This window comes from Tenebrio molitor, chromosome 6 (assembly GCF_963966145.1).
Source record: "Tenebrio molitor chromosome 6, icTenMoli1.1, whole genome shotgun sequence".
Taxonomy (NCBI): Eukaryota; Metazoa; Arthropoda; class Insecta; order Coleoptera; family Tenebrionidae; genus Tenebrio; species Tenebrio molitor.
In genome coordinates this window covers 2,667,179-2,689,130 of record NC_091051.1, presented here as the reverse complement: position 1 = coordinate 2,689,130, position 21,952 = coordinate 2,667,179, and the positions used below count along the sequence as shown (strand labels likewise).

At 36.7% G+C, this 21,952-nt stretch overlaps 3 protein-coding genes and 3 long non-coding RNA genes across 11 annotated transcripts in view; 4 read left to right on the top strand and 2 right to left on the bottom strand.

Annotated features, from left to right (window-relative positions):
* The first annotated feature begins 2,216 nt into the window (after positions 1 to 2,216).
* Positions 2,217 to 6,388, top strand: LOC138133868 (uncharacterized). The gene is made up of 5 exons (XR_011160550.1): positions 2,217 to 2,400; positions 2,452 to 2,568; positions 3,692 to 5,990; positions 6,038 to 6,163; positions 6,217 to 6,388. It is a non-coding gene; the product is annotated as an uncharacterized lncRNA (long non-coding RNA).
* On the top strand, positions 2,575 to 3,253 carry LOC138133871 (uncharacterized). Its single transcript, XR_011160552.1, has 2 exons — positions 2,575 to 2,784; positions 2,834 to 3,253. It is a non-coding gene; the product is annotated as an uncharacterized lncRNA (long non-coding RNA).
* On the bottom strand, positions 4,541 to 5,713 carry LOC138133866 (interferon-inducible double-stranded RNA-dependent protein kinase activator A-like). The gene is made up of 3 exons (XM_069051866.1): positions 5,256 to 5,713; positions 5,032 to 5,209; positions 4,541 to 4,982 (listed from the first exon to the last, which is right to left on the bottom strand). Exons 1-3 carry the CDS (start codon positions 5,711 to 5,713, stop codon positions 4,740 to 4,742), a joined length of 879 nt encoding a protein of 292 aa, XP_068907967.1. The 3' UTR covers positions 4,541 to 4,739.
* Positions 6,389 to 9,393: 3,005 nt separating the features above from the next.
* Positions 9,394 to 11,617, top strand: LOC138133870 (uncharacterized). The gene is made up of 5 exons (XR_011160551.1): positions 9,394 to 9,533; positions 9,698 to 9,805; positions 9,856 to 11,035; positions 11,218 to 11,325; positions 11,376 to 11,617. It is a non-coding gene; the product is annotated as an uncharacterized lncRNA (long non-coding RNA).
* A 2,718-nt stretch (positions 11,618 to 14,335) lies between these two features.
* On the top strand, positions 14,336 to 14,874 carry LOC138133867 (uncharacterized). The gene is made up of 3 exons (XM_069051867.1): positions 14,336 to 14,497; positions 14,549 to 14,674; positions 14,725 to 14,874. The coding sequence occupies exons 1-3, from the start codon at positions 14,446 to 14,448 to the stop codon at positions 14,850 to 14,852; spliced, it is 306 nt and encodes a 101-aa protein (XP_068907968.1). The 5' UTR covers positions 14,336 to 14,445; the 3' UTR covers positions 14,853 to 14,874.
* Positions 14,875 to 15,450: 576 nt separating this feature from the next.
* The window catches only part of LOC138133863 (uncharacterized), a 77,441-nt gene continuing 70,939 nt past the window's right edge, over positions 15,451 to 21,952 (bottom strand). The window contains exons 1-4 of one of the 6 annotated variants that reach the window (XM_069051855.1): positions 16,785 to 16,968; positions 16,094 to 16,733; positions 15,811 to 16,048; positions 15,451 to 15,757 (exon numbers count right to left, since the gene is read on the bottom strand). In XM_069051855.1, coding sequence (XP_068907956.1) covers positions 15,512 to 15,757; positions 15,811 to 16,048; positions 16,094 to 16,587 — 978 coding nt within the window. In that variant the 5' untranslated portion in view covers positions 16,588 to 16,733; positions 16,785 to 16,968 and the 3' untranslated portion in view covers positions 15,451 to 15,511. The other 5 variants (XM_069051856.1, XM_069051858.1, XM_069051857.1 and 2 more) reach the window with 5 other exon arrangements.

Here is a 21,952-nt window from a genome sequence, read left to right as displayed (position 1 = left end):
TGTATTCTTTTATTAATAAAATGGTTTTCTCGTTGGAACATGACATAAAAGACACCAAAAGTCACCAGAATTTATTGCCAACTCAATCAGTAATTGTTGTTCACACGGTATTACATAAGGTCAAATATTGATTAGGTTTTTGAGAATTAAGGGTAAAAACATGACAAGGTAGGCAACCAACAACACACTCACATGTCGCAGTCAATTTTAATTTCTTTTTGACGTATTTATTAGTCAATAATAGATATATTTTCTTCTTTATTTTTTTGATAATTTTGATAAAATACGTTTGTCAACAAAACACTTAAGCTGATGACAAAAACGAAGATACTGTTGATTTTTTTTTATCAAAACAATTGTATAACTTGAACGAGCAGTGATACCTCTACGAGTGATACTGATCGTTTATCCAACCCAGAATACAAAATGAAAGCAGTAGTGATTTGTGCGTTTATTCTTTTTGTCTTCTTCTACTCGGGAGGTGCAAAGGCGTACCTAAATGCTCGAGTCCCAATTTTGCAATTTTTTAATTTTAGTTGAAGGCCAACCGAATCAATGCTACTACGCTGACGGGTCTTTAAGATAAGCGTACAAGAATGTGAGGGCTTAACCGACGTGTGTATTTCTATCGACATTACTAATTTAGAAATTCGTATGTAACATCTTTAGTTTGATACATAAAGTCTAAAGCAATTGGTGTTCATTTTAGCTGTAATACAGCAACAAAAAGGTTGCGCTAGCAGAGCACGAGAAGAGAGCAATTGTCTCGCCGCCAACACTTGACTCGGAGGCAATTGCTACATGTGCGAAACGGACCTCTGCAACCTAGCTTGGAGAAAACGTTAAATGGTATATGTAGTTGGTTGTTATTAATTAAAAGTTGTTCCTTTTCAACTGTTCAGGTTAAATTGCAAATTCTAAAAAGACGATGAAAAATTATGATTTTTTTTTCTCGTGATTGTTTTGTATACTTTGCTGTGAATTAGTTATTTACACAACTAGTTATGAAACTCATATTTTTTTTAAGAATTTGATGGTAGCTTTTTTTTCACTTATTTAAGTGACAATTTAATTCATACACTAAAAATCCCATAACCAGCGGTGTTTTTGTCATTATGACAGCGACAAAACGTAACCTAACGTTTGAAAGCGTCTGATTCTAGTAGGTCTGCATCATAGTGATTTACGTATTCATTAAATTGTCTTACCGAATTACATTCAAGCTTTTTTTTTGGGTCGAAGTAATCTTGACATTTATAATTCGAGTTTTTTTGTCTGGTAATTAAACTCAAAAAAACTGTCAGAAAAAAATACTCGTCCTACGTTAAATTGCCAGGTAACAAAATTCTCATTGAAATGTCAAGTTTACTTAACAAAAAAGAGCTCTCGTGTAATTATAAGTGAAAAAAAGAAACCTTCATGACATGTTGTACACACTATTTTATTGCATATGTATATTACGATGTAGGTAAGTTGAGAAATTTGGTCTAAAAGGATTTATGAAAAATTACAACACTTCGATTTTTAGTGTAAAAAAGTGCCACTTTCATTACCATATGCAAAAAAATAAATACCGGCAATACTTTTAGTGAATTTGACAACAGTTAACAGTTGAAACAATACATTTTGTATTGTACGGGGGCGTAGTTATCAATAATAATATTGTAAAGTATATATTTAAATAAATATAAATATAAATTAAAATCAATAAATAATATGCGTCCATAATTTCCCTTATTGCATCATCCCAGACGCACACGTGCTTGGTTCTAGTGACTTTAGTCTCCGATACGTCACACTGACATCTGACAAACTGTCGCAAATATTTCTAATAATTACAAAATGAAACTAAAAAGATTGGCATGCCATAGCGTTTTAGGGACAAAATACAAATATTTAACATACTACAGCTGCAAATAAAAATCAAATATATTACAATCAATATATCTCAGAATTTTGGGAGAATTAAAAAAAAATATGTCAGCATAGGCAACCATCAATACACCACCCATTTGGTTTCCTTGCGAATTTTTAATTCCTTGATAGTTAATTGTACTTTATTCTCATCGTTTATTTTGAATATGCTTGATAAGATACGATTATCAACAAAACACTTAAGCTGAGGTATCTTCTAAAGAAGAATCGTCACAAAAACAAATTGCACAACTTCCGACATACCTACCTGGAAATACTTTTTTGTTCTATCAAAACAATGATTTATCTGTTGCGCTCCTTGAACAAACAATTCTAGAAAATGACGTTTATCAATGCTACAAATCTGTGACAAAACGAGTTTAAAAGGACGATTCCACAATTCGCCATTTAGTCCCATCCTAAACTACAAAATGAAATCTGCAGCGATTTGTGCGTTTGTTCTTTGTCTCGTCTTGTGCTCGCAAGGTATAGAAATCTAAGTCCTCGTGTCGTAATTTTATAGTTTATAAATTTCAGTCGAGGGCAAACCGAGCCAATGCTACCACGCTCAGGACTCAACCGCGCTTAGTATAGAAAAATGCGGGTTGCTCAACGATGTCTGCATTTCTTCCCACTTCGTGGTTGCTGAACTTGGTACCTATATGCCATTCACGATGTTTTGGCATAAGGGGAGGCTATGATTTCATTTTTTAACGTTGGATACATGTGTCATCTCTGCTGTCACTAAAGTGCCTGACATGCGGACCTATCAAAATGAACGTAACATGTTGCCGAATTTACCCTAATCATAATTAAGCGACATTAAAACGTATTGATGGTGTTTGTATTAGACTGCAGAACATATTTTCAGTAAGTTACAGTGAAGTCAAGTTCTTTTTATGTATAAATTCAATCGTAGGTGAGTACAAGATAAATATGTAGCACGGATAGTGAAGGAAGAAACAACGACCCAATTGAAATGGCACAGCGGTTTTGTAAGCCCTATTATAACTTCGCGATAGAGTTGTGAATTTATGGCTTGAGTCTATTTTAAAATGTACTCCTGAAATTTGCCAACATTTTTGTAGATATTGTGAAGAACTTATTTCGGAAGATTGGGCAAAATTAATGAGAAATCTTTCATTTGAAAACGTTCTTCCTTTAATAATTTCATTAGGAGAATCTGACTCGGAATTTGATGCAGGTAATGATGATTCAGAATTTTCTAATGAAATTATGGAAGTTGAATAGTTTTGTTCTTTTTTTTGTCATGGACGATGGGTGTGTAAATATTTTGCAGAAAGATTCGAATAAAGTAAGGCTTAATAAGTAGGTACAAGATTTTATACAATCTAGTTCTAGGAACGTTTTGGTTAAAATAAAAAATTCATTGACAAGTTACTATATGGTTGGTTAAGACACTGTATAGGTGGGTTATCTAAGTGGTGCAGGAGCCACTTTAACTTTCGGTCCCGGTCCCTACTATTCTGTAGTCTGTTCAAGTCAGTTTCCTGTTTTGTTAAATTGGATTAAAAATGTGTGAGTATTTTATATTGCAAACTAGTAAAACTGACAACAATGCACTAGACAATGACGCAGTTTATAACCTCAAACTTAGAAAAAAATAACCTAATTCAACAGACAGCTTTACTGCCAACTTAAATGCACTTTTTCCATAGCCTCCCCTTATGCCAAAACATCGTGAATGGCATATACCTACTTAATATTTTGACATTTATACCTAAGTAAACATCGAACTGATCGGTATTCATTTAAGGTATAATAAATCGACAGAAAAATTGCAATACGAGGACGTCACTGCTGGAGCAAAATTGTGTGAGCATCAATGTTCTGTATGGAGGTAATTGTTACATCTGCGATACGGACCTCTGCAACGAAGCTTGGTGAAAAAGTTAATTGATGTATTTGCTTGTAATAAAATTATTAAAATTGTTGTTTCTTACATAGACAAATGTTTTTTCTTCCTCTTCAACCGTCAATTTAAATTTCAAATAGTTCTCAGTCGCATCAGGACTATTTTACGTTTCGAAGAATTACACCAAAATTATCTTGCGCCTTAGGTAACCAACAATACAGCCGCCATTTGCTTTCTCGTCAGATATTTAGTTATTCAATTTATTTTATTCCTTTGGCTATTTTCTATGTTATCCAACTATCAAGAAAACACTTCACTTGTTGGATGCTCTTTTTTCATCAAAACAATAACTTACCTATTGCATTTTTTTGTCTCAGTTTGATTACATGATACCGGGCGTGTCCCGCTTTTGTTCGGGGTACTCTACCCGCTCATTGGTCGGCCAATGACCGGGCCCCGCTCGTACCGCGCCTGTCCCAACCTTCCGATAAATACCTGACCCCGGGCCAAATTCGTTCACTTTCGTTCCTATCCTAAACGTGTTCGTTTCGTTCACTCCTCTCCTCCCCCTCTGCAAAAAAGGCTGCGGCTCCGTAAAAGTGAGCTGGACAAAAAAACGATGCTCTTCTTCGAGACAATCTGCATGTCGAGAGGCGGGACCCAACCGGCTCTTTTCAGAGTCGCTCGGCGTGGAGAAGTTTTTCCAGTTGTTTGTGATAAAATAGGTAGGGTTAGTTACGAATAACTGGACACAACGAAATATATATTATAATAAATAAAAAACACTAAAAAACACTTTTGCATTAATAATTTCTGCAATTGCACACTTTATGTCAAACTGACATCTGTCAAACACCTGTCGTGTACATAACCTCTTAAACCTAACGAGTTATTTGGTACTATATAAAAATATAAAAACAGCACGCGAATCTTCTTCATTTAAAACAGCCTAGTTGAAACTCATCAAATCTGCAGTACTCAACGAACATCCGCTCTTCTTTACTTCGAGCACTTGCAAGAGCACCTTTCTCGTGGCGTCTTCTTTGTCGACACCGCTCTCCATAAAATACAAATCCGTGCCGACCACTTTCAAGTAGACGACAGGAGGGTTACGTTGCAGTTCTTTAATAACGTACTCGACACCTTCGCGGTTCAGTTTCGCCTGGAGCTCCGAGGCTGAATCTTGCTCGCCCTACAACAATTCGATTTGGGAAAAAATCATCGGTGATTGTGTCAATTACTATTTTGATCAAAGGGGACGGGTCGAAGTGGCTGCTGGTGGACACCCTCTTCGTCGGGTCCTTCACCGACAGGTTCTGGTACAAAGAGAAAATCTCGCTCATTTCTTTGGCGTCGACTTCGGGTCTCTGCACAGCGATCTGATAGGCGCTGGGAACGAAGGGTTCGCTCGACTTCACCCTAAAACCGGCGATTGGTAAAAGAAAGAGGGAAATCGGGGACTCACAGGTCTAGCATTTTCTTGGCGGCGTCTTGTTTGGCGTCTTTTTTGTTCATGCCTTTCCCGAAGAACGACTTGCCCATGAAGGTACATTTGAAGAAACACTCTCCGGCCATGGAGACCGTGACACATTCGTACTCTGGGTATTTGATGGCGTTCTTCGACGAGTACTCGTTGAGCTCTCCGACGTAGTTCTTCAAAGGTTTCTCTATCCGAAGTGGCGACTGCTCCAAAACAACAATTTGAGTCGCCTTGGGCAAAACTGCCAATTTCACTAAAGCTTGTCTGGCACTCTCGTGCTTGGCAGCTTTTTTAGAACTTCCATAACCCACAGCTGTGACCCCAGTGGTGATGACAGTACACTTGAAACCAGTACCCACAGCTTCTTCGATGTAAGTCGGCAGAGGGAGACCTCTGGCGGCCATCAGTTCTTGCAAAGCTGAGATGGGTGTTTTTCCGTTCATCACGATCTGGAAAAAACAAGATGATTTTTGAAAAACACCCAATTTATCAGACATTCCAAGATGGGCGATGCGATAAATTTCGGTTCTTTTGTTCGGAAGAATCCGATTCGAGATTCACGTGATCGATACCAGCCACACCATAAACGTATCTGATGCAGATTGTTTACACAACAAGATTATAAAAATGTTTAAATAGCGAATTTGCGTTTGTTCACCAAAAACTTCAAAATGAAGATCCAGATCATTTTGTGTTTCGTCGCTTACAGTTTCGCTCAAGGTGAGTCGCTTGACTTGACGATTGTGTTTCCATCATTTCAGTTCTAGTTTATGGAGATGGCGTGAAACAATGTTACACTTGCGACGATCGCGACTGTGCAAACATCACGCGAGAAGATTGTTCGGACACTTTTTTGGAATACATTTGTCTGTCGACTAGACTGGAAGTCAATGGTTGTGGCTAAAGTGTAATAGTTTAGACGCTAATTAGATTGATCATGTTTTAGGAGTCTTGTATCAAAGCAAAGGATGCACTTCGCACTCTCCAAATCTTGTGGTGGATTGTCAAGCCACGAACAGTGCTGGTGGCTCTTGTTATGTCTGCAATGAAGATATGTGTAACAAAGAGTGGTAGATCGTCGACCGCTGATTTAATAAAGTTATTTGTTGTTTATTAAATTTTGAAATTATTTCAACAACGGGGAATTAAATATTTTGGGGAATTACTCCAGAAAATCAGTTGCAGGTTAGGCAACCAACAATATTATACAGCAACGTTCACACCATTACTTCTTATCTTCTTCAGGTTTTTACTTTCACAATCTTTTATGATCGTAACATTCCATTTAATCACCTAATTCGCTTTAAAAATTGTTTCTTTTTGCAAGTTGTCGATGCAACTGTCAATAAAACACTTCACCTTGACGATAACGAAATAGAAATAAACAGTCGTCAATACTGACTCAGTCAAGATTTATCGATTGTAATTTGTAACTCATCGATTACGATGAACCCACCAAAACTCTTCAATTGTTCAAACCTCTTGAACCAACTGTCATGATTAGTGAAGATCACTGATCGGATTCACGATAGAACTGGTTTAAAAAGACGATGTCAAAATCCTCCATTTACTTTGACGCAAGTGTACAAAATGAAAGTATTTGCGCCTTGTGCGTTCCTTCTTTGTCTCTTCGTCTGCTTGCAAGGTACTGTCGCGAGGAATAAATTCCGGTGTCAATGTCATTTCAAAATTTGGTTAGATTGTCACAAATGTAAAAAATTTCCCTGCCCACGTCAACAAAGTGTCAAAAAATTGATGATAGGTTATGATATTTACGATTGCGCCAAAGAATCACCTTGACGACCAAAATTTATTGCTCGCGACTGTACAAGTTTCGGTTGTCACTTTACATCTTTTAAATTTAGTGGAAGGCGAGATGACAGAATGCTACTACGGTCAGGGGTCTAGTTTTATTACACAGCAAAAATGTGGCTCGGTTTATTTTTAAGCAACAATAGTTTTCGGAAAACACGGGTCGGTTATGCAACCAGTAATACTTGGGTTTCAAACTGTCAGTCGGTTCAATTCATTCTTGTTCTTCCTCCAACAGATTAAATGATTAAAACACAACACTATGGTCCAGAAATAAGAAGAAATATTTATTTAACTGTTGCGAAAGGTTTTGTCCCAAATTGGAATTTAAAAGCTTCCGATAAAGTCAATCTGTCATCAACTTCTTGATTCTAGTGGTTTTCGATAAACGCAGTTACTTATCTCCAAAGACTCGGACTCGAGCTTGTAAAAACAAACAGTAAATCTTTTATTACTGGTGTATTAATCATTCACCACATGACCCTCGCTTATGCTTTTGGATACCAAACAAACAGTAAAGAAATGTCAATTATTTTTTTTACAATGCAATAAAAACGTTCAATTGATGCAAAATTGGAAGCAGGAATGTCTTTAAAGGTGGATTCAAGCAGTTTGTCGACTCTATACAGGTCTCAAACAACGAATTATGAAAAATATCATCAATAGCATCAATAATTTCTCCAATTGCTGGTTCGAGTCTCCGCTACGTCACATTGACATCTGTCAATTAATTGTCATGAACATAACTCAAATGTCTAATTTGTTCCCATATTAAAATAAAAACATGGGACACAATAGTGTTTTGGGGGAAAATACAAATCTTTAAGGTACTACAAACAGAGAGAGTCTTGTTGCAACTGAAATCACCGAACTTCCGCTCTTCCAGGAGAACATTCCTCGTGGTTCTTTCTTTGTCCACACCACTTTCCACATAGTACAAATTTGTACTATGTACATACCCTCTAATAGACGATGTAAGGGTTGCGGTGTACTTCTTTAACAATAGACTCGACACCTTCAAGTTTCGTCAGAAGCTCGGAAATTGTCTGTTGCTCAACCCACAAAAAGCTAGTTGCGAAAGAGTTTTTGGTGATTCTGTTAAAAGCTTTCGCTGAATCCAAAAATAATTTGATGACAACAGTTTCGAAACATTTTTGAACAAAACAACAACTTATCAAGATTTTCTGTCCAGATCATGACAAGTTATTTTTATTTTTCAAGTGATAACATCGACTTATTGGTCAAAATTCGCCACATTGACTTTGCTTTGTCACAATTTGTTGGTCCAAAGATGATACAATCGTTCAATAAACAGATTTGCGATTACAAATATCGCAACAAAAATCTAGATGATGCAAAACCTGAAAACACTTGTTTGGTCAAATCTTGCGCAAACAAAATGAGTAAAGGTTTTCTGCACCTCCAATGAGTTATTTATTATAAAGATGACACAAATTAGTATTGCAAATAAGCAGTAAAAGCATAAATATTACTCCACATTGGCAAGCGTCAAACCTTCCTGATCCTTCTAAAAAAATTATGTATCAACAGTTGTGTTCAAGGAATTGCCAATTTGTTATTTATTGTAAAGATGACACAAACTTTGATAACACTCTAATTATGAGGTTATTATCAGCAAATTACAAATAACAAACAAAGTGCAACGATTAAAGATTGTCTTTAGTTTCGAAATCAGAGAAAAGCAAGCCCAAGCAGTTGCAGCAACTTTAATGAGTCAAAATTCCCCAGCTTGACTTTGCTTTTGGAGCCAATTTATCAAAACGGATGTCAATAAACAATAACTTATTGAGATGTTGAGATAAAATTCTTCGACGAATTGACACCATTTGTTGTTTACTGAAAAGATGACAATCACGATACGCGATAACATCGATTTAAAAAGAAAACTCCCCAACGTGCCACCAGTTACGCTCTTCTTCTTGCTGGTCCAGTAGTTTTGTACTAAATGTTATTTACCAATTTTAATAAAGAAGCAAATATTTAAACTTGTTTGGTGCCGCTGAAAAAGCGACATGTTGAGGGTGACTGCACTACTGTAGTGCTCTTATTTCATATTTGACAATTTACACAAGATGGATTAATGTTTGGTTAATTTTGAAAGCTAGTTTTACTAAACTTTGTTATTGCTTCTCGAATTTGAAGCATAGTTAGAAAATGTCTTCGCTCCAGACGTGAATGAAATGAATTGTTCTTCTTCTCCAAAATTAGCCTTGACAGTTCAGAACAATCCTTGAGCTAAACGCGATCTTATCATCATTTTCTACTACGCATCATCAACAAACTGTCACTCTTTATTGTTAATCACAGAGATTATTAGTGATAAGACCAATTTAAAAGACCGACTTCACAAATCACCACCAGTCACAACACGATTCAAAATGAAAGCTCTACTGATTTTCGCGTTTGTTCTCTGTTTCTTCTTCTCCGAAGGTAAAGTAGAGCGTGCTCAAAAGAAAAATACACATCACGTGGTCCCCAGTCTCACTGGTTGTCACGTAAATGACAGAACCGCCCATGTACTTCTCGATTTGAGCGTACTCTACCCACAAATCAAAATTACATAGATGTGTAAGTTTTTCTCTATTAATTTATAGTTACAGCATTGCAATGCTACGAATGCCCAACCTCCGACTGTACGACACTCCTTAAAGAAAAGTGTTCATACGAAGACGCTTGCGTGTCCGCTAGTTTTATAGGAAATGGTATTTATCGACTCAGTTTGCAAACTAGAGTTTTTATCATTGTATTTTAGGTAAATTATACCGACGAAGGGAGTGCGTTTCTTTGACGTCAGGGACCGAATATTGTGCAGCCCTCACGATGTTAGAGGGAGCAAGTTGTTACGTATGCCAGGAAGATCTCTGTAACGGGGTGTAGTAAAAATTAACAAATACAATAAAACTGGAAGAATGTATTCGTTCTTTATTAAAATTTGTTCTACCAAAAGAGATACAACTTTTATTGTTCAATAAAAAATATCTTTGCGAAAATCTTACTGTCGATTGATTTCTGATTACACTTTTGATTCTGCAGTTTTGGTCACATTATCGAAACTTAGAGAAAACACTTTGAGGTGATTGCACAACTGAATTATAATAATAAAACGATTCATCAAGGCCGTTGACGAACTTTTCAAAACAAAAACTGAGTATCGAAAAGATCATTGATAAAAACACACTAAGAAAGTGATTTAAAAACCAATTCCACAATTCGCTGGCTTCTCAGTTCAACGCAACAAAATGGAAACTTTTGTGATTTTTGCATTAGTTCTTCTTCTTCTTAATTAATTTTCACATTTTACTTGTGTACTTAATATTAAAACTGCATAATTACAAATGATTTCTTGCGTCGTCTAAAGTAAATTTTAACAATATTTAAATTTATAAATAACTCAGAAATATCGTAGCTAGGTATGCAACCAATAATACGTCCCTCGAGTTAAAAATTCAACTGAACTTTCTATTTTTAACCATTGTACATTGTAATAAATACGGTTATCAACAAATTGAGCTCAAGCTCAAGTTCATATTTGACAATTTACACAAGATGGAAAAAATGTTTGGTTAATTTTGAAAACTTATTTTTTATTCATTATCGAATTTGGGACAATAAGCTCACAACACACGGTATTTAGGAAATGTCTTCGCTCCAGACGTGAATTAAATGAACTGCAATGTAGAATCGATGTTCCTTTTCAAAAATATCCTTGACAACAGTTTAGAAAAGTCTTTGAACGACCTTATCAAGATTTTCTATCACCCATCATCTACAAACTGCCACACTTTGTTGCTAATCGTAAAGATTATTAGTGCTGATAATCGATAAAACCAATTTAAAAGGTCGACGGCACAATACACCACCAGTCACAAGACGATTCAAAATGAAAGCTCTACTGATTTTCGCGTTTGTTCTGTGTTTCTTCTTCTCCGAAGGTAAAGTAGAGCGTGCTCAAAAGAAAAATACACATCAACACATCACTTGATCTCCAGTCTAACTGGTCGTCATGTTAATCACAGAACCGCCCATGTACTTCTTGATTTGAGCGTACTCTACGCACAAATTAAAATTACATAGATGTGTACCTAAGTTTTTCTCTATTAATTTTAACTTACAGTTAGAGCATTGCAATGCTACAAGTGCCTAAACTCCAACTGTGGGACACTCTCAAAGCAAGAGTGTTCAGCGGAAGACACTTGCTGGTCCAGTAGTTTTGTGGCAAATGGTATTTTTCGATTTAGTTTGTGAAACTGAGTTTTAATCGTTGTATTTTAGGTGTATTATTGCAGCGAAAAGAGTGCGTTTTTAGCACGACACAGGTGGTAGAAAATTGTGTGACCGTCAACCAATTATTGGGAGGAAATTGTTACATGTGCCAGGATGATCTCTGTAACGAGGCGTGGTAAAAATTAACAAATACAATAAAAACTGGAAGAATGTATTCGTCCTTTGTTAAAAATTGTTCCACCGAGAGAGATAGGACTTTTATTATTAAATAAAAATTATCTTTGCGAAAATCTTATTGTTGATTGATTTCTGATTACACATTTGATTCTGCAGTTATCAACAAAACTGTTGATTTTTGGCCCACAATATCCTAATTTGGAGATAACACTTTGACGTGATTGCGCAATTGAATTAAATAACAAAACGATTTATCAGGATGTTTGACGAATTAAAAAAAAAACTGATTATCGAAAAGATCATTGATAAAAATTCCAAAACGGAATTTTATGATTTTTGAAGTTCGTTGCTTCTTCTTAATAAATATCCACATTTTACTTTAAGATTAAAACTAATTAAAAACGATTTTTTGCCTCGAATTAGTAAATTTTTAAAATGTTTCAATTCATTTTTTGTTCGCTGTCAAAATTTGAGAATTTTCTCCTGTGTGAACGGATTTTGATAAATGTCACAACTTGTCAAAACGAAACGTCAAGCTAATTTTAAAGGTTTTAAGCGATTTGGAGCCTTTAAGGGATTCGTCGAACAAAAAAAGTCGTTGTATTCAACTTGTTCGTGTCTAAATTAGGCCTTTTTTGGCACTCGTGGCCCTTTAAAACGCTCGTTTCACTCGGGTTTTAAAACGGCCCACTCATGCCAAAAAAAAAAAACAAATTTACACACGAACTCATTAAAGAAACTCCTAAAATAACACTCAGAAACATCAAAGCTACGTATGCAACCAACAATACGTCTCTCGAATTAAAAATTCCACTGAACTATGAGGTAATCAAGGGTTGTTTATGTTGGCAACACAATTAAGAAACATTTTTTATTCGCCTATTTTCAACACTGCAACCAGATATGTTTTATTGTTTTGTTGGTTTAATTTGACAGATATCTGGCGTAATATTAACAGTGACAAAATGTTAAATTGTGAGAAAAAAAATTAACGGTAGAAAGAAATTCAATTCGAAGTCCAGAACAATATAATTATTTTCAGTGTCAAGCCGTCAACAACCGGAAGTTACTCCAGTTGTACCATTTAAAAATAAAATTCAGTATTACCAACTCAAACAGTCCCTGATCGCCCGTATTTTTAGCCATTGTAGGTAATTGTAATAAATACGGTTATTGACAACTTGAGCAAGAGCTTCTAGGAATAAATGGGAATTATATTGTTATAAACCATTCACGATTATTTCAAATTCGGACTATCTATGAAAATCTGACATTTTAGTTGGCAGTATTGTGATTTGTCTTAATAAATCTATGAGAGCGTTTTTAAATTCATCGATGGATCAATCGGTGGAATCAGTTTTCTACCAAAACGTTGTTATATTACTGTTAGATTTATGTTGAGCTTAAGAAAAGACGTTTCTTTATTCACCAAAAATTTCATGTTGGGCTCAACCAAAATTCACCTTTCCCATCTACAATGGGAGTTGGTTGTTTGGTGGACGAATAGTGGGGGAAATGTCAAAATAGTTTGTCGAAGTCAAACTGTCAATGTCAAAGCAAAGCGAGGGAAAAACTGGAAAAGTGCAACATTATTTACGTATCCTCTAATTTTTTCATGAGTCTTTCTTCTGTTTAAAATAATTTCTTCATCAGAGGAAGTTAATAAATCATCATCTGATGAATTTTCCAAAGGCATTGCAATCCGTTTTACCAATATTATGGTCCCAAGAAGAATAATGTCGCACATATTTATTCATATAATAATAATAATCGCCGAAAATTAAAAAATGTTTAGGTTATGTTTACACTTCAGGTGTCATGACGTCAGCACCAGTCAGCACAGTCATCACTGTCATCAGTTTTCCACCAAATCCGTTTCCCTATTCATCACATTTTTGCACAACATAAGTGTTCAACACAAAAAAAAACTTATGATTGACAGTCCACCAATGTTGAAATTCACCGCAAAAAGTTGATGAATTTAAAAACGCTACCTATTTTAGGTTATAATTCAACCGAACACTGCTCCCAATTTGTTACATTTTTTAAATAATTGAACGCATTAGGAACAATAATCGTAAAATTGTAATTGAAATGAAACATACATATTTGTAGGGCAGTTCTGGGTAAATTCGTATTAACTAAATTAATGACGGAATTGACAACAATGCGAATGTTTAAATACGAAACGTCATATGACAGGACCTGACGCCAATCTAACAAAAAAATATCGCGGCCTCCTGCGTGTTTAAAATAATCGTGAACGGCATACCTATAGATATGCATTGAGATAGGCATCTTGGATATGCATAATATTTAATATACCGGGTGATTTTAAATGAATGTGACTTTTTTTCATAGGTTGGTTAATATTATTGTTGGTTATTCTGCTTTCTAATGTGATAGTTGACATAAACATAGGCGTCCTCGCGTATTTGACACAATTTATGAATACATAAAATGTCAAAATGACGTACGCCAATGTGTTGATTAAGGTATCAAGTTTGCCAAAATAATTTATGAAAAATGTTCCCAACTTAAGAAAAAAGACACAATCATTTAAAATCACCCGGTAGATTTTGTTAATGAATAACAACAAAGGTTAACTGCCTGCAACAACAATTAAAAATTATACAAATATTGATGGATAGATAACAGCAGCCGGGTGGTGATAACTGGCGGCACTGGCGCCATTTTACTTTCTTGTCTTGCGAAATCGGAACTCGACAACAGTAGAAAGTCGGAAAAACCGGATCACATGTTTTGCAACCGTGTGTAAACTCGACCTATTAAGTAAATCCCCGTTTCCACAACTTAAACCCTTTCGCGAACTGTTGTGCCGAGATTACCGAGAAGATGGCAAAATCACAAACAAACAACAGACAAGTGTTTAAAAACAGAATTCTTCAATCTGGAACCCAGTTCCAACCAGCATCGCAACATGAAGACTTCACTAACTTTCGTTTTCGTCCTCTATTGCGTCTACTCTCTAGGTGCGTAATCACCAATCGCCCCGTAAGTCTACGTCACAATTTTTATTCCAGCCGAAGGGGGAGTGACAGAATGCTACAACTGTCAAAGTCCCAACTGTAGGGGATTCACGAGAGAGAAGTGCCCCACCAGCTTTTCCGACGACAACATCTGCATATCAAGCAGCATGGTGCTGTCCGGTACTACCAATCGAATTTGACAAAAATCGAAATTAATAGCGCACTTTTAGGGCGAGTCTACCAGCAGAAAACCTGCAACGTCAGGACGCAACTCCTCGAACAAAATTGCAACACGGTGAACAGGCTAGGAGGCCACTGCTACATCTGCGAAGAAGATCTGTGTAACAGGGCCTGGTGAAAATAAACATTTATTGTAAAAATTCTGCTTTGTCTCCCATTCCAATTGATAACCATTCTGATTAGATAATTCGGTCGCGCACGTTATCGCCTCGCCACTTATTACGATTACCTCTCGTTCAAATTACAGTTTCTTTTACATTTGCAAATTTTTTACCTTTTGTCCGGTTTGAGGCACTTCACTCACAAACACGCCCGCACCAGTTCGAGGTCACGTTCGGGGAATTACACAGTTTCGTGGAAACCTGCGCAAGATTCTTCGCACAACTAGTCTCGACCCGTTCCGATTATCTGTTCGGAGATAACGTTCTTGTGTGCGCAAAAACAAAATTGTGTTTTTAATGCGATAAAAATTTCTTTAATCTGATCACTTCGACTGACAGACTGTACAGACAGTCGACTTGACCCGATTGCACTCAACGCGACCGAAGTCTTCCTGTCGTGATTGGATTGGTCGCGACGGACACGTGGCGTATGCAACCAACAAATGAAAGTGCATTACTAGACTTAAGTAGATTTGACCTTGATTGCGGGAGAAATGTATATTTGTTCGATGAGTCACCGGTGCAGTTTCAATTGTTGGTGTAAATAATGTTGCGCCAGTTGTGAATCATTTTATTCATGAAGATTAACATCGGACAAATCTTAAAGTTAACTAGTCTAGTTTAAAAAATCGGTGACCTCTTGGAGCTCCCTCTCGCGGGCCTGCTCGTGGGCCCACCTCTCCTCGGCCAGCCTGTCAGAGAGCGACCACTTGAAGTGGAAGATCCGCATGCCACAAGCCTTGCACTTCTTGTTGCCGAAAGGGGGCGCTTTCATGAATTTAAAGAAGCAGTCTTGGTGGAACAAATGTCCGCAGTAGACTCTCTCGATGTGTTTGGGGGAGTGCTCGTCTATTTCGAGTTGCTACAAATTGGTTATTAGCGAGCGATAGCTTTCTGTGGGGGGCTAATTAATACTCGGGGGTCTTGGGGGAAGCAGAGTTTGTTGCAGAACTGGCAGTTCTCGGAGGGGATGCGCTTGACGCAGTCGATCAAAAAGTCGACGGATTTTCGGAGCGAAGGTGCCGGTTTGAACGGGGGGTCGTTCGGTTTTTTCTTGACGGGGGGCTCCACACATTTCCGCGCTATTTCCTTAGCCTGTCCCACCATGTGGCGATTAAACGCCGGCGAGAAATTCGTCGTGACGTCTTGTACGCTACAAATCTCCGATTAGACGAGTCACACATTTGACTCCACTCACTCGACTGGCTTGTTGGGGTAGTCATCTGGAACCACGACCCTGCAGCTCAAATAATAACTTTTGTTGAGCACCTTGACGGCGATACTCGACGACTTCTGCTTCAACTTCAACTCGTCGCACTCGCTCAGCGCCTTCTTCAAATAATTTATCTCGTCGTAACAGCAACACAGCGGGTTCTCGTCGACGAAATTCCTCAGGAATTTGATAACATTGAGCACTTGCGCCTTGCCCAGATATTTCTTGGCCTCGCGCTCGCACACGTTCGTCAACCCCTGCAACAACTTCTCAGACAGCGTCTTCGACTTCAGCTCGACCAACAGCGGGGTGTTGGGGTAGGTGTCAGTGAACTGGATGCACACGATCAGCGTCTTGAATTCTGTCCTTTTTATTTCGGCCCGCACCATTGTCTTGACGCAAGAGACGAGTCGGCTACCCGGGACGACGTTTTCGCACAATTTCCTGACTTCCAACAGCTCATCTTCGATAAATCCCATGAAAACTGGAAGAGAAACTTTGACACGTTGAGGTTAGGTCGGTCGAGAGGTCGGCGAAAAAACCTATTTTCGCAAGTGGAACGGTCTCCTATGCTCCTACAAAACAATGGGGGCACGCTTTGTACCGGTTTCCCCGAGTTTGGCGGCTACAAGCGCAAAAAAAATTACAAATAAACACACGCCGTGGTTGAGGTTACGTCACAATTTTCAGCAGCGTGCGTCAGACGTAACTTCAGACACCGGCGGCGGTTTCGTTTCAAATGCTAAATTTTGCCGCAAATTGTTCACCTCCCCCTTACAAACTTCGCCCCAGTACAATTAATTTACCAAAATGAACCAAATAAAATATTGTGGCGTCGTGAGAATTTCGCGAGTGGTATGACAGATTGACACTCAAATGTCACTCCTGACACTTTTACATTTTTGCCGTAAATGCGATTTAAGGGTGAAAATCGACGGAATTGTTGTTGAAAAACTGTATTTTTTGCATTTTAGCTCGTGGGGGTGAAACTGAAGGTGTAGGGTCGAGACTCGGTGGAGTCCATCTGGGAGCACCCAGGTCAGTTCAATATTGGTAGGTAAGGTTCAGTACGTTGGAAATGTCTCGAGCGGAGTGGTTGGGGCAAAAATGAGCCGTTATCAATTACAAGGAACACGTTGGGGTTGTCTTATAGTTGAACGAGCACGTCGCGTTTGACAGGTGGGTCGACTTGGCCCCCGTCATATGGTCAAGCGAGGGGGCCATATTGCACTTCCTACTCTTTAAATATCTCCTTTCACTTGGGGTGTCAGCCGCCTTCCCAATAATCCAGGCACACGTGCCGCACATGTGCCGTTTTTACCTTGTCGCCTCCTTTATTGCGAACGGTCCTGACGAATCGCACTTTATTGAAAGGGGGCCGCCCATGCCGATCGCACTTCACCGCTTCCGGACGAGTGTCGGATCGATCCGTGCAACTACATTTCGAGGACGGTCCTGTGTCTGGCCCAGTGCTCCACTGTAACGAGCCGCGATGATTTATTGGCTTCCAGGCACGATATTAATCTGGAATTGTGCCATGTTCCAGAGGGACAATCGTATCTCATCCACTCGAATCAATTGGGATTGCGGCGAGCACTCGGACAATAAACCGGCCCCATTCTAACACGTTATTACCATAATTGTGATTTACCACCGACGGAGTGGGACTCGCGGTACCGAATCGTCGTCACCTGGGGTATCGATTCGGCCCCGATGTTGCGAAATGCGATCCGCAAAATCATTATGCAAGTCTAGGCTTGTTTTTTAATTCCTCAGTTACAAACGGGAACTTTCGAGAGCCCCTCACGTTCGATTTCTATCAAGAAAATACCAATTTTTTCTCTTCGGAGAAACTCTTTATCTCTATCGCAGTTCCGAGAAGTCTCGTGAAATAGAACTGGCAGACGGTGGTCGTAAAATATCGACTGAGGAATAATAATCTTCTGAATTGTCCAAAATTGTTCGTTCTACTTTTTCTGAAGAATTTTTGCATAATAGGTCGGCTAAAAAGCGGTCGCAATATCAGTTCTAGATTCTAATGTGGTAATTATCTAAAGTGGGAATTTATACAAAATTAATTGAGTTTTACATCGTTATGCATTTACGGGAAACCTGTAATGGCAACATAGTTGCGAGGAATGACTGCCGCATAACAACATGAAAATACTGTCTGACACGTTCTGAACAATAGCAAAATATCATTCTGACATTAAACACCAACGTCATGATGTATCATTTTTGTGGAATACATATTTATAGCAGAAAATTGGAATTTCATTGGAAATAATTATTGTTACGATAATGAACCAACATAATTTTCGTCGTTATTGCTGGTTTATTACAAATTTATATTAATTTTGATGAGTGGATACGATGATAGAAAATCGATGGTGCTTAAATATATTATTGCCAACGCTGACATGACTCTCTTATTAATTATTCACTCGGTACGTACGAGAAAATTGAAGAAAAAATCTGGACCCCTTCCGTTTTATTTATTTTTGACTGATTTATATTTCTTGAATTTCTTCTTATTACGGTCAGTTTTTTTTTCTATCCTGTAACATTGTTTTTACCGTTTGGATAAGATACCGAATCGGAGAGCAACGTTCGATGAACTTTACTGTTACAAAAGTCGGGAACAAACAAATAAATTTTCAGCTCTTCCATATCGGATTTACAACGTAGTTGACTCGATGATGGTAAAAATGAGAGGTTTTATTTGATTCAACAAAGACGAAATGTATGGTTGAGTAATCTTATGGGCGATTAAATATGGCATTCGACGCTGTTAAAACGAGTTATGGCTTTAAAATGCATTAAATCTTGAGTGCCTCGTCGATCATCTTTTGCTAAAAAAATTTACAGGATAGTTATTCGGTGGTGGACAAAAAATTATTGTTAGAAAGGTTGTGTTTTGGAATTTTTGTAAAAATTGTTTTTCTCTTGTACAGTTCGAGACACGGAATTTCGGGCATCACTGTCAATATACTCAATCACTGACATGCGACTGACGTGGACAGAAAATAAATTTCAAAATTTGACTTTTGAATGTCACGTTGACAATAAAGAGTGATTTACATCGCAATTTTTTGAAGTGACGAGAAAGTTAATGATGCCCGAAATTCCGTGTCCCGAACTGTACCTGCGAGTTAAATGGTGAATTTCAAGTGTCATTAGTGCTTCATTCGAAGCAAAAATTGTAGAATTTTACATTGATTTTGCAAGAATCTGCAAGAAGATTCTCAGTCCCGAAGTCTTGCACCACATTTTTTCCTTTGATATATTTTTTTGTGCGATTAGGAAGACAAGATGGGGAAGTGTGTAAGACAAAATAGAAAACAAGATTCAAAATAAAAATAAGAACAGATCGGTTCAAAAATTGACAAAAACAACTTAAAAGCAAGGTAAAAAAGTTTGGTTGAAGAAAATGATCTGCAAGAAATTTGTTGGTCTAGAAAAATTTGATTTTTTCAAAAATTAAAATTCTGTTTTGGAATTACAAGGCAGAGTATTAATATGAAAAGAAAACTAAAAGAAGATTTTTGTACTGTCGAGTTTTGTCGAAAAAAATATGTAGTTATTTATGATGTAAGTGTTAAAAGTAAGAACAAAACGAACAAAACGAACAAAATAAAATCACTTTTAACACGTCCATCATACATCTATTTTTTATACAACTGGTTTGCATTGCATTAAAAAACGCAGTCGTATTTTTGATGTTTATTTTAATTTCTACGGCAAAAATCAGGTAGCTAGTCTTGTATTGACATTTGTTCATTAGAAACGTCAAAAAAGTTTTCATAACGTTTTGTAAAACACTTTCAATTCCACATTATTGCATTCGTAAACATGGAATTCAAAGAAAACGACGTTAACGATATCGACCACAGATTTCCCGCAGATATTGAAAAAGCGGCAAATAGAGCCACTTTAACATTTATAAATAAATAAAAAATAACTAGTGTTAAAAGTTTTTTTTTTACTAGTGTAAAAAATACTTTTAACACGGTAAGTTATAAAGAGCAATTTTTAATCAAATTAGCTTCCACTAAAAACGTTACTTTTAATGTCAGTTGTATAAAAAATATATTTTGGATTTTGAAAAAACAGTAGTTTATTTAACGAGTTTGTGTGTAAATTGGGGTCTTTATGGGATGAGTTTAAAACGCTCGTTAGGAGTTTTTTTTTTGTAAAGCTAGCAAGAGAAAGTCGAATCCTAATGACATTTGTAAAAGAAAAAAAATCGTAAGTATCTACATAATATCTTTTTAGACAACTTTGTTTTTTTTTCCAATTGAGAAAAAAGTATTTTTTGAATATCAATGAAAATAACATGTGTTCAATTGAAAAGTTCATCGAATTGCCTTTGATCTTTGTCGCTATCTTTGTCTAACCAACTTAATTTACGATGTTGTTGTCTCTTAAAAAATAAAGTCATAGTCAATTCGATGAACTTTTCAATTGAACACCTGTTATATTTTTTAAATTGATTAAAATGTGTTAGATTAGAAGTTGATAAGAAAAAATAAGCGACAAATTTTTAGATGCAACAAATTCATCTCCAAAAAAATCCTTGAATTGGAATTTTTACAAAAAAAAAAACTGCTGAAACGAGAGGGTTTTTTTAGACTTAGCAAGAGTAGTGTCTTTACAATATGACTAAAGAAGAAAGAAGAAAACTGTTTATAATTTTTAGAAAAATTGAAAGTTGGTGCGCTTTTTAAACAAAATTTCTTATATTTTGTTGAGAAATTTTTTCTCTGAATTTTATCTTAGAGCAGAGTGAAGAAAATACTCGTACATAGCTTGAAAATAAATGAAGAATTGTATGTACAAGATGATTCCTGAATTAGAAATCCCAATTTTTTAAAATCTCTAACGTATTTAACAAAAGTTTTCCAAAAGAAAAAAAATCCAAATCAAAAATTTTTGTGGAAGTACACCACTGATTTCTATGGTGTACCAGAGAGATCAGTGAGGTACTTACTCGTAGCAAGACAAAGAAATACAAACAGAAAAGACCTTTAGGAATTAAATATAAATATGTTTGTTAGCATTCGCAAAATACATATATACAGGGTGATTCATATAGTTTCATAAATATTTTAACCAGTGGCAGATTCCGGTCTCAAAAGGCTCTTGACATTAAAATTTTGAGTCATACATCAAAAATTGATAAAAAAATTTCACTACTAGTAAATGCCATTCTTCGCTAAATTATTCCACTTTACATCCAATGAATAACAAATGTCACGAATGTCATAATAGAAGCAAACAATTGTTGCTATAGAAAAAATAATGGTATTACATATAAAGTTCGCTTTAGTTTCATTTTGACAACAATGCCTGACAGTTTGTTTCAACGTAAAAGCGTTTGTTTCATTTATCTGCAGTTCTTAAAAGGTGGTAGTAGTCTTCAACAACTTTAACTTTAGAACCTAGACATTTTTGTAAGAGTGTCTAGGGATTGGAATCTACCACCGGTTAAAGTTTGCATGAATCACCCTGTATATGCAAAAAAAAAAACAAACAAACCAAAAACTTAAAAAATAACTAAAACTCTACACAAATATGGACGGAACGTTATAGATGTGAATTGGAGACTTGTCGTTAAGTTGGCACTATCAGGAAAAGTAACTAGGCGCCCTTAAAAGGTATAGAGGATTCCACAAACATCCGTGGTGTCAAGTGCCACAATTTGTGAAAATTATTATTCGCAATGTACCTGGCTGAAAGTTGAAACACAACTTTTGATTGAAAGTGCAACATGCTTAATTTTTTGTGAGGTTATGTATGATTTGGATGTTTCTGTCGCATTTCAGTCAGAACAAAATTTATTTT